General features: G+C 50.0%; 5 protein-coding genes across 5 annotated transcripts; 2 read left to right on the top strand and 3 right to left on the bottom strand.

The window, feature by feature from the left end:
* Window positions 1-996: 996 nt before the first annotated feature.
* On the bottom strand, window positions 997-2,604 carry PtA15_18A289 (uncharacterized protein; the record flags this gene model as incomplete). Its single annotated transcript, XM_053164813.1, has 7 exons — window positions 997-1,235; window positions 1,376-1,446; window positions 1,519-1,634; window positions 1,704-1,788; window positions 1,885-2,068; window positions 2,155-2,478; window positions 2,565-2,604. The coding sequence occupies 7 exons, from the start codon at window positions 2,602-2,604 to the stop codon at window positions 997-999; spliced, it is 1,059 nt and encodes a 352-aa protein (XP_053028786.1).
* A 1,377-nt stretch (window positions 2,605-3,981) lies between these two features.
* Window positions 3,982-6,919, bottom strand: PtA15_18A288 (uncharacterized protein; the record flags this gene model as incomplete). Its single annotated transcript, XM_053164812.1, has 2 exons — window positions 3,982-4,273; window positions 6,558-6,919. The coding sequence occupies 2 exons, from the start codon at window positions 6,917-6,919 to the stop codon at window positions 3,982-3,984; spliced, it is 654 nt and encodes a 217-aa protein (XP_053028785.1).
* Window positions 6,920-7,639: 720 nt separating this feature from the next.
* Window positions 7,640-10,655, top strand: PtA15_18A287 (uncharacterized protein; the record flags this gene model as incomplete). Its single annotated transcript, XM_053164811.1, has 5 exons — window positions 7,640-7,718; window positions 7,836-7,924; window positions 9,944-9,988; window positions 10,071-10,199; window positions 10,275-10,655. 5 exons carry the CDS (start codon window positions 7,640-7,642, stop codon window positions 10,653-10,655), a joined length of 723 nt encoding a protein of 240 aa, XP_053028784.1.
* A 5,409-nt stretch (window positions 10,656-16,064) lies between these two features.
* Window positions 16,065-16,611, top strand: PtA15_18A286 (uncharacterized protein; the record flags this gene model as incomplete). Its single annotated transcript, XM_053164810.1, has 2 exons — window positions 16,065-16,130; window positions 16,201-16,611. 2 exons carry the CDS (start codon window positions 16,065-16,067, stop codon window positions 16,609-16,611), a joined length of 477 nt encoding a protein of 158 aa, XP_053028783.1.
* A 326-nt stretch (window positions 16,612-16,937) lies between these two features.
* On the bottom strand, window positions 16,938-17,566 carry PtA15_18A285 (uncharacterized protein; the record flags this gene model as incomplete). The annotated part of the gene is made up of 2 exons (XM_053164809.1): window positions 16,938-17,313; window positions 17,418-17,566. 2 exons carry the CDS (start codon window positions 17,564-17,566, stop codon window positions 16,938-16,940), a joined length of 525 nt encoding a protein of 174 aa, XP_053028782.1.
* Window positions 17,567-17,941: the final 375 nt, after the last annotated feature.

Raw genomic sequence — 17,941 nt, 5'->3', positions numbered from 1 at the left:
GCAAAAAACACCAACTGCACGCGGGGCTCTCACGCCAGGAATCGTGGATTGCACGCAAGTCCCTCCCTGACGGGAGGTCGCACTTCGTGCGAGGCGCTTCGCGCCCCTGCCCCCCGGCAGGCGAGGGACTTGTGCTAAGTTCGGTCGCCATACACCCACGCGCACAACAACAACAACAGGAGACAAAACCAAAACAAAATAAACAACACAACACAACACCAACCCACCACATACAGCTCCATCCAAAAGCACACATATAAGAAAAGACAAAACAAAACAAGAAAGAAAGGGAAGAGATAAAACAAGCAGCAAGAGAAAGGACAACAGCCACACTGACGTGACACTGTGCGCGGGCAAGGAAGTCCTGAAACTTCTTGAGCCTTGTGCACGCGCCGCGCTGGTTGATCTTGAGGTTTCTTGACGGGGGTCTTGATGAGGACGTGATAATGATCCTGGATCCACCATGACTGAGCTGAGAAATGCCTGATTTTGAGCACACCACGGCCCCCACAAGTTTGCTCACCACAGCATGCCCTTTTTGGCTTGGCTGCTCCGCAGCATTGCTGGCCCCCGCCATTAACTTGGGTGCAGATTGCCTTGGATGCATGCAACTGAATTTTAAATTGGTTGCAAAACAATTATAATTTTGCCGAATACACAGGGTGGGTAGAATGATAAGCATGAGCCTCTTCTGGCGCTTTGTTCCCATGAGCTCGTTGACCCTGTTATGACACGTCACTTCAGGTGCCATTATGTCACACTAGGGAAAAGCCGCGCATTGATCGATGGATTGGAACTCTTTTCAAGAGGGTGCTTGAAAGTCCGCTCTGATCGATTACAAGAGTCAACCCCCCTCAAAGCAAACTAAACACTCGTGCTTTGCCGGACTTCTCGCAACAGGAAATATATATTTTTGTTCATCATATCCACGGGGCTCGTTTCGGCAAGGCAACAGTTGCATACCGCTATTCGGGTGGGGAAAAACAATTGCTGGTGCTATTTACCCTTCTTTGAGGAGCCAATATAAGCGCGATTGGAGCCGACGAACCAATGCAGAAAGCTGAGCAACCAGGAGGGGACCAAGAAGAAGTCAGAGAGGTTGAAGATGAAGTTGAATTTGGTATACAGGGGCAGGTAGATCTCCGACGAGTCTTCGTTGTCGATCGTCTGGATGATCTTCTTCATTATCTCGTGCGGCGAGAGCTTGGGGAATAAGAACTCGTTCCACGTTTGCACTTCGGTTTTCGGGCAAGGTCCGATGCAAACGACAGAGAAGAGGCGTGCGTGTGGGGAGAGGGAAGGGGAGAGAAGTCAGCTGCCTTCGATTTCCTATCCGTTTTAATATACGCAAGTTATTTTGGGCAATTCGGCGTACCATCTTCGAACATTTTGGTAGTCATCAATCCCGGACAAACCAGCGTGGTCCGAACTCCAGGAGCATGGTATCTACAGCATGGAACGAGCAGCCAATCTAGTCAGCGAAAGACGATCGTGATGGTCCCACCGAGGGAGACTCGCATTGAGGTTAACTCTTCTCTGAGGGACTGGTGTAAAAGGATCGCGGCGGCTTTGGACGCGCAGTAGTCCGCCACTCGGGCCACGCCGACATGGCCAAGGACCGAGGCCATCGTGACCTGTTAAAGCCGCCCCACAGAAATTTGTCTTCAGTTAGTCAGCATTGTTTCGAGCGCATTGAAACGTACGATGTGGCCAGAGTTCCGCTTGATCATGTCCGGCAGGAAGGCCTTGTAGATATAGAAGTGCGCAAAGACGTTCACGCCGAAGGTCCTGTATCAGAACATGCACAGAAAAACATTGAGATGGTGGGTTAGCTTGAAGCTTGTCTGAGACCCGGCTGATCGGGTCGGTCCGATGGAAACGCACTTTTTCAGCTCGTCGGGCTCCAGTTCGAGGATGGGTTTGCCGTGTACAATGCCTGCATTGTTGAAAATGATCGTGGGGGAGCCGACCTCTTCCCGGATCCGGTCGGCTGCTGCTGCGACAGCCACGGGATCGGAGACATCGCATTGATAGAACTTGAGGTCCCCCTCTTCTTCCTCGTCGCGATCTATTAGCAGAAGAGATGCTAGTTAAGCCAGCGAGAGAGAGAGAGAGAAGGAGAGATTCGGTAGGGGAAGAAGAGGGGGGGCGAACCACTGTAAGGTTTGATGTCGAGGACGACGACGGAGATGTGTTTGAGCAGCAAGGTCTCCACGAGCACCCTGCCGAGACCCTCGCTGCCGCCGGTGACGAGGACGACCTGGTCGTTCCAGTCGATCCGGCCGCGCGCCCAGCGCCGGTTCCGCCAGGCTTGCGAGCTCCAGCAGACGAGCGTGCGGAGGAGCACGAAGGCCAGGAAGCGGACCGACCAGTAGTAGAACACCGGCGCACTCTGGCCCAGCGCGATCAGCGGGATCCAGCACGCGAAGAAGGGCGACAGGAACGTCCGCTCGCTCACCGTCCATAGAACATCTATGTCTGCCATGATCCCCACGAGAGAAGATCGGGTTAGCCTCCGTTCATGCCAGATCCCGGGATCCAGAGCAAGGGCGGAGGACACTTACTTATCGAGCGAAGGGTGTGCTTGAGTTCAGCGGAGTCCATCGATAAGCGGGCTGGAAGTGCGGGGGACGGGGACGAGGTGGTTGGAGTTGCATGGCGTTCGATGAGGATGATGCTTGTCACCCTGCCAACTTCCCACGCCGCACTCTTCTCATGGGTATGTATGTAAGGGGATGTATGCGCCCCTGTGGAATCAAACTTCACGCTAGTCCCTCCCCTCCCCTCCCTGACTACTGGGCGCGATTCGGGACCTGTGTCAAGCTGTCTTGGACAAGCACCTGCTCAACCTCCATATGAGGCCAAAAACATCTCCCATCGCAGTTGATATCTGCACATCCATTTCAGCACTTTCATCTTTGGTTTTACTCCAGGGGCGACATCTACTCACCACTTTGCCGTCTCGGACCGCTACAAAAGATTGGTCCAAGAGGAGTTCTCGCATCCTTCCCCTCGGACCGGTCTATCAGATGGGTCCGAGAGGAGCTCCCAGCTTCCTCCTCTCCGGCCGATACGTCTAGTCCGGCCCGAGATGGAGGAAGGAAGTCCTTTTATCCTCTTCCACCTAGGACCGGTCTGTCGTATCGGTCCGGGGCTAAGGGATACTGTCCCGGCGGTGTAATAAGACTCGGCTAAAGATGGCCATCCTTTGTGATACGCTTTGAGGGCGCCAGGCAATCCTTCCTCAATCAACACCAAGTCGCCTAGCAACCAGAATTCTGGCCGTACAAAGTCTCTCGGAGAAGCATAATTCTTGCTATGTGAGTGTGTGAAAAACAGGCCACCTCCTGCCACTGGGATGAGAGGATTTAAAAGTGTGCCTTGAGCACACATGGTCGGCCCTAGACCGTTTGATCAAGAGGCTTCGTCATGCTACAATATCAGGAGCTTGGTTGCCAGGAAAGAATGCACCTCAACCAGGCAGGAAGTACCGTGCCCCCATGGCTGCTTGGCTGGGATACATGGCCTGTCGTCCATTGGTGATCCAGAGGTATGAGACCAATACTTCTCTTGACGGACTGTTAGATTGGCTTTTTGTTTGGAAATCACCTTCAGCACATCACCAAAAAAGAATCAGTGGCAACAGCTGCGTTGGGGATGGCAGGTTTTGGCGGCTGGTTACTTCAATTTCAAAGCTTAACATAATCATATGTATCTTTCAATTACTTTGTATTTAATGATAGTGTTGCTTTGAGGGATACAAGATTGGTATGATTTCTGAATGCGTTTAACGGTACATAAGCTGTTTCGAGCTACACAGATCCAATGAGTAAAAACAATAACACTACAAGGGAGTGACAGCTTTACATGGATGTGAGGGGGAGCAGGACAGAAAAACAAAGTGTGAAAGAGTGTCATGGTTTAATACAAGATTGATAGTCGGGGGGAGTGATTAAATATTACAAAGAGCAGGTTGTTAATTCAAGTTCCACTTCCATCTGAATCTTCAGTCTTGGCCAATTCCTTGAGTTCCTGAGGAAGGCTGCTCGGAGTGAAAACCAGTCCCCGTCGACGACGAGAAGATGTTGATGGTGGAGGGCCGTGAAGAGCTGAGGCTTCGGCAGTTGGAAGCTCAGGGCTTGGCGGGCAATCTTCGCTCGGGCTGATGGCCATTCGGAGAAAGCTCTGGGGGGGACGGATGAGGATCTTCCATTTTTGCTTCTTCTTTGGCTTGGGAGCCGCGCTAGGTTGGCCCGATTGAACTCTAATGTTCCTACATAACCAAATGAAACAATTAGTATATGGAATCTTTCATTGTGGAGTAGGGCCAGGGAGGCAGTCACCTGATGTCGGGTGAAGAGGATGGCAAGACCGCCTCGCCGGTCTTGATGATGAGGAGAGGGCTTGCGACCCGAGTGCGGTCGGAATCAGAGGAATAGACGGTTGAGCAGCGTGGGATGGCGTGAATGGAGGAACATGAGGCGGTTTGGTCCATTGCCAGGGGATTTCTGGCGTTCAAGACCGGCGGAGTAGAGGTAGTACTCTTGATCTTCGGGGACACATATTTCATTCCCATCCGGTTTGGGAGCTTCCATCGAGGATCGGAAATCTTCAAGGAGGTCCTCTGGCCTTCCGCAGCAGTGGAAGGATTCATCCGAGTCGGAGTCTTCCTCCTGGCGCATCTTCCCCTTGATGAGAGGCATTTTTTTGAATAGTGTTTATGGATGTAGTGAAGCGGTAGAGTATAAGTAGTACGTGGCTATTGAGACAACTAAAGAATCGTTGCGGTTCTAGAGTGTACTGTTTTGCTCTAGGGATGAAAGGGGGGGGGGGCAATTCTCCTCTGGGAAAGCAATTGGGTCAAATAAGAAGAATCGCGGTACAGCAGAGTCACAAACTGAGTGCTCTACCAAATAGAGAGCACATATCGTCGCGTTTTATTAAGGTTTTGAGGTTTTCAAAGGGGTCGGGTACAACTACCTGCCAACCGCCTACCGGCGGGGCCCTTTGTCTGAAAGACAGTTTTTCTACTTCTCGCCGTACTTCTATCAATTAATTGAAACAAAAATTGGTTGATTGCTAGCTGAAAGCGATTTCAATCACCGCTCCAGGAGCTGCTATTGCCAGCTCTTCGGGATGTTATGTCGCAATAAGGATCCTTGGGCCATCTATGCCAGGGTCATTCCCAAACTTGAGCGTATGGAGAAATATCAATTATTGTGAATCTTAGTAAGAAAAACCCAGTTGCCTCCCGTCGCGGCTCATGTGAATACATTATGTCGCCGCTAGCACTTGCTTTTCAGAATTTTTATCCGGCTCATTTCTTGGAAAGGCACTTCGCGCTGGCAAACTTGTATACACCTATCGAATTGGCCTTTTAGTGCCTCTCCCCGGTGCAGAGAAACTAAGAAGGACAAGAAAAGTGCTCCCCCCAGTTTCAGCATGATGATGTCGTGATCAAATCTCATATTTTGATTCTGGGCCACTGCTGAGCCTGTGAGCAACATACCAGGTAATACCAAGCCGTGAATTTTCTTGATAATCCACTTGATCTGAGTTATTTATTTTTATTTTTTTTACTTCGGCCCACTCACTACCCACAAGCAACCATCAAAGCAACCAAAAGGGTTTAGCTGACACTGGGTATAATGATTGACGGTTTCTTGGACATTGAAATGCATTTATCAATTTGACTGATTGGAATGTGCTGACTCAGACTATTCAACTATCAAAGTAATTACTCCTCTGGTTCCGCACTTCAACATCGTTGATTGCGCTTCCTGGCAAATTGCACCATGGGGGAATTTTTTTGTTTTGCCCTTTTGTTTATTTGTTTTTGCTCGAGCAAATCTCCCTCACCTTCATTATCATTAATATTGGGAGTTTTCGAGAAGCCCAATCAAATTCACCGGACTTCTGCTCTTGATTCAATCGAAATAGAATTTGGAAGTACAAGATGGGTGCCAGTTTTTATTCCTTTTGAATGGGTACATAATTTGTTTCAAGGTATACATACAGATATTATGGATAGATTTGATAAAGTAGCGGTAATACAAGGAAAACTTTCATATGGATGTGAAGGAGAGTAGAACATAAAATCAAAGTATGAAAAAGTGGGATGGTGTTAACCGGGCGGGAATGATGAAAGATTGTAAAAATTCTCCTGGGCCATGTGTTCAAGTGCCACTTCCATCTGAATCTTGGGTCTCGGCCAATTCCTTGAGTTCCTGAGGAAGGCTGCTTGGAGTAAAAACGAGTCCTCGTCGACGACGAGAAGATGTTGATGGTGGAGGGCCGTGAAGAGCTGAGGCTTCGGCAGTTGGAAGCTCAGGGCTTGGCGGGCAATCTTCGCTCGGGCTGATGGCCATTCGGAGAAAGCTCTGGGGGGGACGGATGGGGATCTTCCATTTTTGCTTCTTCTTTGGCTTGGGAGCCGCGCTAGGTTGGCCTGATTGGACTCGATTGTTCCTACATACCCAAATGAAATGATTAATATCTGGAAGTTTTCGTAGTGGAGTAGGCGCCAGGAAGGCCGGAGGATCAATGTTTTCACTCACCTGATGTCGGGTGAAGATGATGGCAAGACCGTCTCACCGGTCTTGATGATGAGGAGAGGGCTTGCGACCCGAGTGCGGTCGGAATCAGAGGAATAGACAGTTGAGCAGCGTGGGATGGCGTGAATGGAGGAACATGAGCCGCGGTTTGGTCCATTGCCAGGGGATTTCTGGCGTTCAAGGCCGGCGGAGTAGAGGTAGTACTCTTGATCTTCGGGGACACATATTTCATTCCCATCCGGTTTGGGAGCTTCCATCGAGGATCGGAAATCTTCAAGGAGGTCCTCTGGTCTTCCACAGCAGTGGAAGGATTCGTCCGAGTCGGAGTCTTCCTCCTGGCGCATCTTCCCCTTGAGGAGAGGCATTGTTTTGAATAGTACTTATGGATGTATAGTAAAGCGCTAGAGGATAAGTAGTAAGTGGTTATTGAGACAACTAAAAGATTTTTGCGGTTCAAGAGTGTGCTGTTCTCCGCTAGGTATGAAAGGGGGTCAAACAATTCTCCTGGGGGGAATCAATTGGGTCAAATAAGAAGAATCGCGGTGCAGCAGAGTCACAAACTGAGTGCTCAGCCTCTACCAAATAGAGAGCACATATCGTCGCGGTTTATTAAGGTTTTAAGGTTTCAAAGGGGTCGCGTACAACTACCTGCCAACTGCCCAACGGCGGGGCCCTTTGTCTGGAAGACACTTTTTCTACTTCTCGCCGTAGTCCTATCAATTCTTCAGGCCTAAAATTCGATGATTTCTTGCTTAAACAGAATTGAAACACCAAACCAGAATTCGCCGTTGCTCGCCCTTGGAGGTGTTTCACGTCGCAGAAAGGCTACAGCGGCTAGTTATTTTAGGGCCATGCCCCATCCCCATCATCAATGTAGACAAATGCCACCAAATCTGGATCTTGGTAAGGATAGAGGGGTCAGAATGAAGTAGTCAAACCAAAACTGTATATTGCTAGCTCTGGCGGATGTTCTAGGTCGCAGAAAGCCTGTTCGGGCCAGTTATTCCAGGGTCATGCTTAAACTCGAGCGTCAACATAGAAAAAGGCCGCCAATTCTAGAGCTTGGTAAGGACAGACCGGCCGCAATGCCGATTGGGCTCTTCCAGATGTATCACATCGCCGCAGCACCTGCTGCTTTAATATTCTTCCCTGGCGCACCTTTTGGTACGAGGTGGCACTGCACCTCGGCGGACTTCCTTAGACGCCCAATGAATCTTTACCTCGTAGCGTCTCGAGATTCATCTGCACATATAATTTCAAATTTGATCCTGATCCAAAAAGGGAAAAAGGGTGCCCTGGCACAATTCCATCTCCCGAAGTCCCAAGACTTCAACGGAGCGGGGGGACGGAATGGCGACAGGAAATGTATGGTTTGTTTTTGCACCGTGGTCCGGTATGCTCTTTTATTCACGACGAAGTACTTGAAGATAGGTGCAATTGAACACGCGCCAAGGCATCCCAGGACAGGCGCGTCGCGCTCAAAATACTTTCTTCTTTTGTCCCGGCTCCAGGGCGAGGCTTGGAGGAGTAGAATTTCTCAGTGAGTGAAATGGAAGTTCACGCAAGTCATTTGCAATCGTTGAGATGTGGTTGAATTTCAAAGAAGCAGTAAAAAGTTAGAAATGAATATTTCAACAATCATCCGGGTAGGCTGCCATAGAAGGTACTCCGGAATGGATACAACGAAAGCAAAACAATCATGTGGTCTTTATTTTCGTACGTGTCTTCAGCCAATTTGTTTGTTTACAAGAAATGCATTTTGCATGTAATTGTCCAGGGTTTGTAATGATATGAAAGATTGATAGCTTCACCCTGGACCAGCTGGGCCAATAACTGGGACAACAGCAGTATTAATTTGAGCGCGAGTTCACACACGTGCCGTCTTGAGATCGAGAGAGCTTCCCGGGACTCGCAGTCTATGTTGTACCATCGCTGAATTAGGACTTGGCCAAAATGTTGAAGACGATTTGTGGCAGGACATACATGCGCGTTCCTGAGGATGTTTTTCGCAATGGCCTGAGAAGGCCATCCACCTGATGGTACACGCCGATCTGGCGGGCCAGCGGCGCGAGTTTTGCTTCCTTTTATCGGCCTGCCGATCGTCATGCGGAACCTGACCGGCGGCGGGCGCGGATCCTTCTTTTACCCGGCCGATCACGGCGCTTAGCGTGTATGTCAATAGCTGGTATGTATCTTGTAGAACGCTGGGATCTTGGATCAAGCTGGCATGCCGCTCGGCTGCTGGCGCGAAAGGGTCTCAATCAGAATCCGACCCGTTTGCCTCATACAGCTAACGCGGAAAAGCTTGCCAAATTTTGTGGCTGAAATGACTTCTGCATTTCAGCCACAGGCCTGTACAGCTTCACTGTACAGGCAGTCAAAACCCGTTCGGCCGGCTGGTTTAGCTTGACATGGGTGCCGGGCCGGTTGAGGGGTCAGGGAGACAAGAGCGGTGGAGGGCCGGATCGACGTCACATCGCTCCAGGAATCCAATGGTGGGGCCCTCGAGGCCCCAAAGTGGAAAACAAAGCAGATAGGTTTTTTCTTCTGATGGCATTCCTGACGTACAGGAGCCATACAGGCTTGGAGGCTGAAATCAGCGGTCCAAAAGCTGGCCGCAAGCTTTTCCGCGTTAGCTGTAACAAAAGAAAGGATAATATCACCGAGGATGCTGGCTCGGGGGAGCGGATATCAACCTAGTGACCAAATGGCCTTCAAACTGCTTCGCGATCGAGGGTGACTTCGGAGGTGTTCCAGAATTTGTTGATGCTGCCGGCCACCATCGGCGCATCGCACGGCGCACCACCGGGGGAGGGACTAAAACTGGGCCCGCCGCCCGGGTGACTAAGTTTCCCCCGACTTTTGGCCCAGGGTGGAGATGCTCCAAGTTCAGGCTGACACCGCCAAAACTTGCCCGCCCGAGCTTAACTAGGCCTCCGGGCGGGAGCGCTACACGGCGGGGGTGCTTCCTGGCCCGCCGGTTTGTGGAGACGACGGGATCACTGGATACGTGAAACCCACGTGGAATTCACTGCTCCCCCCGTCATCTCCACCCTCCCGTGGAAAATGCGTGGAGACAACGGGAAAGCCCGTCATCTCCACCCGCCTGGGATTTCCACGTCAAGAGTGACAAGGATTCCACGGCCGCCTGTGGGATCGCAGTGGAGCCCACGAGCACACAACATGCAGGGGCAGCCGTGGATTCCTCGTCGTTCTCAACAACGGGGAACCCACGGCTGGCCCTGCATTGCCGGTGGAACCAACAAGAATGCAGCTCACCGGGAGATTAGGGCTAATTTGATGATAACCGCCGCGGCTCAAACTTCCGGTCCGGCTTGATTACTCTGGATGACCCAGGGCAACAAGGGACTTGTGCCAGCGAGCCCAAGGCCCCTGTTGCTGCTGAGCCAACCACCGACCCCCAACCTGCAGAAGTATGTCTTGTTTCCCCCAACCCCCCCCCCCCCCCGCATCTGTTGGGTCCGATCAGACTGCACGCTGACGTTGCCTGCCCAGGACGCTGCTCCTGCATCCCCTCAAGCGCCCGCCGTCGAGGCTGTCAAAGCCTCACCGGCCAAGGCCGCTGCTGCTCCCGCGGAGACACCAGAGGAGGCAAAAGTTGAGAAGAAGGAAAAGTCCCCCAAAGTCAGCCGATCCATCTTCCTCTCTCTCTCTCTCCCAGAGCTGTCCACTCATCTCTTCATGCTTCTTTTGGTGCAGGACTTGGCCAAGCTGGCCCAACAGTTCAGCAGCCGCTTGTTTGGCGCTGTCGGCAAGAAAAAGAAAGAGCCCACAAAGAAGCCCGAGCCCACACAGGAAGAAGAGGCCGAATCGGCAGCCCCCGCTGAGGTAAGCACACTATCCCCCTCTGCCAGAGGCGCTGTTGCTGAGCAGCTTTCTTCCGCACCATTGGCCCGCGCCCGTCTCCAACGCCGCCCCGCAGATTCCTGCCAACACTACGCCCGAGGTCTCGCAGGCGGCCACCAAGCCCGCCCCTGTGATCGCAGCCGCCGCATGATCCTTCCCTCTGCCTTCGATGCCTCTCTCTTCCCTTCCTGCCCTGGTTTCCCGCTTTACTCAACTAGGTCTTCATTGCGATAGAGACCGAGCTCTTGGAAAACAAGCCGAGCTTCTTGAACAACGCTGCTTTCAGAGCAGCTCTGCACGACAAGATGGGCCAGGAGGTTGTCCGAGGGTTACTTGGCCTCTGAGCCACCTCTCGTCCCAAGCACTCTTTGTCTGACAAATACAACAGCAATCATCGGACGACAAGCGAGAATAGCAGAAGACAGACGCCAAGCACGCCGGAGATTGTGCCGGGTACTCCCCTGTACTCCCACCCGCGGTCATCATTGCGGTGTCAACTGGTTGATCGTCGCGCTCACTGATGTCTCTTCAGGAGTCTGGTGGACTAGTGGTGATTGTTGAGATTTGGCAATGATTGCCTTATTTTCTTGGCTCTATTTTTATTCTCTCTCCTGTTGTAAAATAGGATCTATTGTTGTTTTTCTTTTTTAAATCCATGGAATGCAGCATATGCTACCCTGTACTCCAGATGAATATGAATTGCTGCAAAACAATCCAGTTTTTATAGCTGGTGTCCGGATTGCCTGTTGTGGGCTTGACCCGCCCGTGGGTATCACGGCGAATCCACGGGGAGTCCACGGTTGAAGGACCCGTGATCCACCCGTGGGCCCGACCTTCACGTCGTGATCACAGGGAATCCACGGGGATTCCACGCGGAGCCGAAAGCTGCCGTGGAATCCACGGGTGATCCTCCCAGTGGTGACCCCGTGATTCCCTGGACCTCCAGCCGCTGGTCCGACCTCGCGCGCGGCTACCACGTGGAGTCCTCGTGGAATCCGCGTGATTTCCCCGTGGATGGACTCCCCGGGTGTAGCGAGCAGCGGAGCTGTCCACGCCAGTGGAGGCCTATACCTTAAGTCGGAATTCCCGCGTGATGAGTTTCCCGATTTCGCGGGAAAACTGTATATTTCGTCTTCTTCCTCCTGTAGCCGCTTCCTTGATGACATCCACCTAATTTCCTTACCAGACAATGAAGGCCTGCTTCTTGTCTTTGTTTTCGTGTTATGTAGTGTTTTTCCCCATTGCTCATTATTTTAATAATGATTTTTGAAAACCCTTGGTTTCCATCCCGAGTTACCAGTTCTAAGTTAGCTGGCCCCGCTTCTTACAGTTTTTTTCAGTCCTTCGATTTCTAATTAATAAGCAAATCACAATCATGTACAATGCCATCATAATGTATAACACAACGACTTGACTGTTTAAAATGCAAATACAGTTGTTGGTCAGAGCCCTTGGATAGCAAAGAGGTGTATTCTTGGTCATCAAAGATCACCATCAGCCCCGTTAGAATCTTAAAAATGGACCCTGAACCCGAGGAATCAAGCACAAACGTCAACAGGGGACCTGCTGTTCACGACGGCGAGCTAAATGGTGGCAATGCGGAACGTCCCATTCCCAATCAGAGAGATCCGATTCCGAGCCACCAGGAAAATTCAGTTTCCACCCGGAATTTGCCGGAGCCTCCGTTCGCTGCTGATATCAATGCTCTTAATGATGGAGAATCTCTTCCCGATGAGTTGGCCGGTTTGAAAGTGAAAGATGCTTCAAGGTAAAGAATCACGTTGCCCCAAAGTATCCTGAAGCTCAGCCATGAAGACCTCAAACAGCATATTCGATTCGAGTCCAGAAAACTCTACGGAGATGAGGCCAAGGATGAACAAGTCGACGCCGTAGCTGCCTTAGTCCATGACCGGCACACCTTTGTTCTTGCGGGTACCGGTTTCGGAAAGACTTGCATAGCTGAGATGTATCATAATCTATTCCAGCCCTATCAAAAGTCCATCGTTCTGGTCTTGAATCCTTTGGATTCACTTGGAGACAATCAGGTTTGCATTTCTGACAAATACAGTGTCCTTGGTTCATGACCCTATTTTACATTGATTGCTTTTGTTCATCATCTGGACAGGTTGAAGAAAAAAAATCAGTTGGCGTAGATGGTAGACATATCACAGCGATCAACCTGACAAGCAATGTCTTGAATGCAAAAGTGGCTAAAAAAATTGTTGCCAGGGAGTTTGAATTTGTGTACCTGGTAAGATATCCATCTCTGTGCAAAATTTACATTCCAAGGAATCTAAAGAGGCAAAGGAGAGGACTCCAGAGGAATCGATACTGACCCCAATTGACTTTCCCGTTGACAGAGCCCAGAAGCCTTTCTTAATAGTGAAATCTTCCGTGACATATAATTCAATCCAAAATTTCAAAGCCGCCTGTCCTTGGTTGTCGTGGATGAAGCGCATATGGTGAATGTGTGGGGCCTTGTTGCCAGTGGCGAATCGAAAGGGCTTGCATCCCATTTAAAACATATGGAGCGCGGATGCTTTCGGCCAGGATACGGTGGTATGGGTGGTAGGCTGATGGCAACCAATGGAACTCCGCTGCTTATGATGTCCGCCACTTGTCGCCCTATTGCAATCAAAAAGATTCTCGAATCGCTCAAGCTCACCGAGAACATGGTTGAATTTGTCCGAGCCAAACTCACCCGACCTGAGATTCGCATGTTGCGGATCAACATGGAATATTCCCTTGCGTCTTCGGAGGACCTGGCTGGTCTGTACAGCACCCAAGAACAAACACCCGATAGTAAAATAATACCAACTTTGATATATTCTACTACAAGAAACCTTACCAGACAAGTCCTGCACGTCCTCAACTGCGCGCGTGAGTCAAATCAAGAGGGTGATGCTTCCAGAACCTTTTCTCGCCGCTACCACTCTGTTACTGGCGATTTGGATAAAGCCGATGTCACCGGCGACTTCACAAAAGGAGTCTTTCCTGTAGTATCTTCGACGATGGCGCTTGGCTTGGGCCAAAACTGGAAGAGAGTTCGATCTGTCATCCATATCGGCCAAGGAGACCCAGCGTCTATATGTCAAATTCTGGGACGCTGCGGGAGAGATGGTAAAAAGTGCCTTGCAATAATGCTTGTTGAGGCCCATCGCAAGAACGGAAAGAACTCTGTCAGCGATTTCACCAATGTCGAGTTCCAAAACGACAATGATAGGATGGACGCATTAGCGATTACACCTGTTTGCCTGCAGGTTGCCTATTTGGTTGATAATTTGTATGTTGAGTTCCAAACTAAATTAGATGGATTGAACACTTACTTGAATTTTTACTGTAGAATAGGATATGTTCCTTTGTCCTTTGACGATCCGAACTACAAGAAAGAAGCTGCACGTCAAGTCGAGAAGTTTGGCAAATGCAGCTGTTCCACATGTGAACCCGAAAGCAGTAAATGGGTGATCAGCAACCTGAAAAGAGCAAACATCGATAACTTTGATTCCTTTATATCGGACTCACCAGAAGACATAGCCGAGTTGCATCCAATTAGTCAAGCAAAACATGTGCTCAATGATCAAGTGGACTGGGTTGAAGAATCTGGCAAAAAACCATTGCACCAGATTCTTGAGACCTTTGCGCAGAACTTGGTTCGGTACTTTAACGAATTCTTTGATGCTGGAATGAATGACTATGGACCATATTCAGCAGACATCTACTTCACCATCAAACATGCGCGCATGATCACAAAGAATATCAAGAAACTTACTTTGGACAACGTCGACGAGTTGATCGGTGGTGAAATGTTTGACGGCCAATTTCCAATGTTGTTTGAACATATCGAGGTCTTCCAATCAGCTGATGAGTACAGATGTACAACACTTTTGGAAAAGGATGTCGGTGGATCCCAAAAACCAAAAACCAAAAACCAAAAAGCAGAGCCTGCAGGTCGTGCATGCGCCTGCATATTAACTGTGGGGCTGCAGATATCGGACGCTACTTGCAATCCTGAAAATTCAGCCCCGGCCGGCTCCCATACGCAAATGAGCCATCGAAGGCCATCGACTACTGGCTTCGCTTCCTGCCAGGTACCCCCCCCCCTCCCCCCCAACCGCTGCCACCAACCGACCGAATATTCATTCTCGTCCACTTCCCGCCAGCCATTCGAATCCCAATCCATCTCAACCCGCCGTCGCCATGGGATTTGTTACGTATGCACCAGAAATCAAGGCCGTTTGCGTACGCCTGCTGATGAAAGGATACACCCCCAAGCAAATCAACCTTACGATTGGCTATCAAATATCTAGTCGATCATTCGAACGGTGGAAGGCGCTCTTCATCTTGACTTGAGCGGTCGTGCGGGATCCATCTGAATACCTAGCGCGCGGTCGACCTTTCCGGCTCTCTCCAGAGCAAAGCGAGTTTGTATGGGAGATGATCCTGGGCGATCCAACTATGTATCTTGATGAAATTCAATCCGGTTTGGCTCAAGAAGGGATCAACGTCTGTATCACTACTATTCACCGGGAGTTAACCACGAGGTTGGGTCTTTCACGTGTAGTTGCACGCACCGTCAACCCAGCTCAATGTCCGGTCAAGCAAGCTCAGTTTTGCTTGGATGTAGGCAGACTACCCGCCGACTACCTCGTCTTTACTGGTGAGTCGTTTTTAGTTTTTGATGGCCCTGTTTTCCAACACTGATCAATCTGAATTTCATTTCTTCTCTTCTTCTCTCTCCAGATGAAAGTGCGGTCTGCTTGGAGGTACAGCAGCGTTGATTTTGCTGGACGAAAAAGGGATTTCGCTCAAAACGGATTCGCAAGGTCCGCAACTCAACACGATACAGTGTCCTGCCGGCGATATCTCTAGATTTCGGTGTCTTGGGCAGCATTATACAGGAGGGTTCAATCACTCGCCTGGACTTTGAGTTTTTCCTGATTAATATATTGGTATGTTTGTATTTTGTTTATCTACTTGACATATGTATTGATACTCATGTGGCTTTGATTACGACTAATAAAATGATCAGATACCGACGATGTCTCTGTTTCCTGCGAAAAATAGCGTCCTCATCCTCGATAACGCAAAAATACACCACGGGACAATTCAGAAGATATGCAACCATCGACGAGTGGTAGTAATTTACCTCCCACCTTACTCGCCCGACTTTAATCCGATTGAGAAGCTGTTTGCGGTCCTCAAGATGCATCTCAAACGGGATCGGGTTTTAACCGGAAAGGCCCGCGATGCCGACATCATCAGCAATTACCTGCGCACGTTGGCGACCCCCAACTTAATGCGATCTCTGTACCTCGATTGCGGTCACTTGTCTTTTTAGATGGTATTTCACTAGTCAAATTTACTGTTGCTCCTCGTATATATTATGTTATTTTTACTTTACCTGGTCCTTTCTTGTATATAATTTTGTTTCAATTTACTTTTACTTTATTAGTGTGATTTTTTGTGAGTTAAGTGAGTTAACTGATCAGCGCAATAGATCTGTTAATCAATCAGCTGTTGGATCTGAGGATCTCCTGCTTGGTAGCCTCGGGACGAGAGCAGCTGCTGATCAGTCATGACATGAAATATAAAGGGCCATCGCTTGTAGGATGGTGCCGCCAAACTCCCAACCGCTCAATAGCAATGCCGCCTCAGTTCCGCACCCGTTCTCCAATTCTGGAAGATGAGGATGGTATGACCATCAGAGCGGTATGTTAATGATTAACAGTGTGTTTGATTGCGCAGATCATTCAGCCTTATTGATTAATTCAAAATGTAGGGACACCGATGCACGATCAACACATCATTAGACATTTACATCCCTAATTCAACTGGACGAGGGCCATGGTGGACCCGAGTATTTTTGCCACATGCAGTGACGCTAGATGTAGTAGCGAAAGAGACACAGTTCGAGGACTTTGTTGCGGACGTGGCGGCCGCTTGCGACGAAATCTCACCTGGGGCTGGGGCGGTTCTCATGGACTCCTTCAACTCGATGGGCCGGGTAGGACAGCTGGTCTTCTGGAATGCCATCATCCCTGGCTGCGAGGATATGGACTTTGATGATGACTTCCAATTGTCCTACTGGGGCAATTTCGACGACTGGTTGACGAGCGCAATCACCGTAGGAACCCGGTCACTTGAGCTCAAGATTTGCTCCGACCGTACGATCCATATAGCAGGCAGATGAGCAACCCATTTTGGAGAAGGGTTGAGCTCCGCGATCCTTCTTGGAGTATGGTTGAGGCCCGAGAACGTCGGACGAACCTCACTTGAACTCAATATTCAGGCATCACACATACTTTTGCTTGCTTGTTTGTTTCTATCAAATACTGGCTAGACTATGTACATCTAACCGCCACAAGAATAACAACAAAATATGTATAGGATACCAATAAAAACACGAGTTTGGAGGGGAAAATAATAAATAAGAAAACATGGAGAGATTGGCGGGTAAAATAAGAAAGAAATAAGAAAAGAACAATCAATGTGGTGTGATTATGGAGAGATCACAGACTATCTATTGGAGGCGTATTCGACTTCGTTTTCGATTTCTCGCCGGTTCTTCTGGAGGGTGGCCACCCATAGGGCCATGCCATCACACAACTGTTGAGCAGGCCCTTCGGCAAACTTCAACATGAGTAGTGTATCCGGATGGACGCGGCGAAAATACGTCCAGTGCGTTATCTTGTAGTGCTCGAGGAGGATCCGGGTATGATGGTCATGTACACCAATTTGGCAGATGCCAAGGTACTGGTCTAACGTGCCCAAATGTTCGACACCAAGGACTGGGAGGAGGGGGAGGAGCTCTTGACACCACTCGCAAGCGGTGCTACATTGGGAGGGGGATACCAATTCCAATCGCGGGTTTTTGTGACGACCGGTACCGGGACTAGTATGAGAAACCCATCCTCCCATTGAGGAGGATGGAGGAACCAAAGACACTGACGACAGTGGGGATGACGTCGGAGGGATAGATGACAATGACGAAGATACTGAATGGGGTGATTGGCGGGACGCCGGTGGAGTTCGGAAGGAGCCGGCCGCCAGTGGAGTTCGGAAGGAGCTGTGAGATCGACCTGATGGGGTCGGAGCAATCCTGCCCCCACCTCGACCACCTCGTCGACCGGTTGGTGTGGCAGCATCCCGCAGAGCTTGTCTTGGGGGTCGAGGCTGGTTGGTTTTCTTTTCCAGCCAGATAAAAATTGGGTCGTCCTCTTCCTCAGGCGGATGGGTCAGGTCGACTCCTGCATCCCCTCGCTCCAGCGCGTCGGTCCAGTTCCAAATCCGATCATTGCCAATGACCATGTACAACGTTGGATTATCTTGGCAGGTAAAAGTGAGGCCCTCGGCGGCGGAATTCGGATGCTGTAGGCACGATTCCCGGATCTGCATGCAGAGCGTCTGCCTGTTGGACGCCGAGACCGCCTTGGGCTGCAGGTCAAACCATATCAGAAATGGCCCCCAAAGCAACGGTCAAATAAGACTTACATTAACTTCTTTGCGCCGCATTAAATGCT

The sequence above is a fragment of the Puccinia triticina genome, chromosome 18A (genome assembly GCF_026914185.1).
Source record: "Puccinia triticina chromosome 18A, complete sequence".
Taxonomy (NCBI): domain Eukaryota; kingdom Fungi; phylum Basidiomycota; class Pucciniomycetes; order Pucciniales; family Pucciniaceae; genus Puccinia; species Puccinia triticina.
This window is presented reverse-complemented; position numbering and strand designations above follow the sequence as displayed.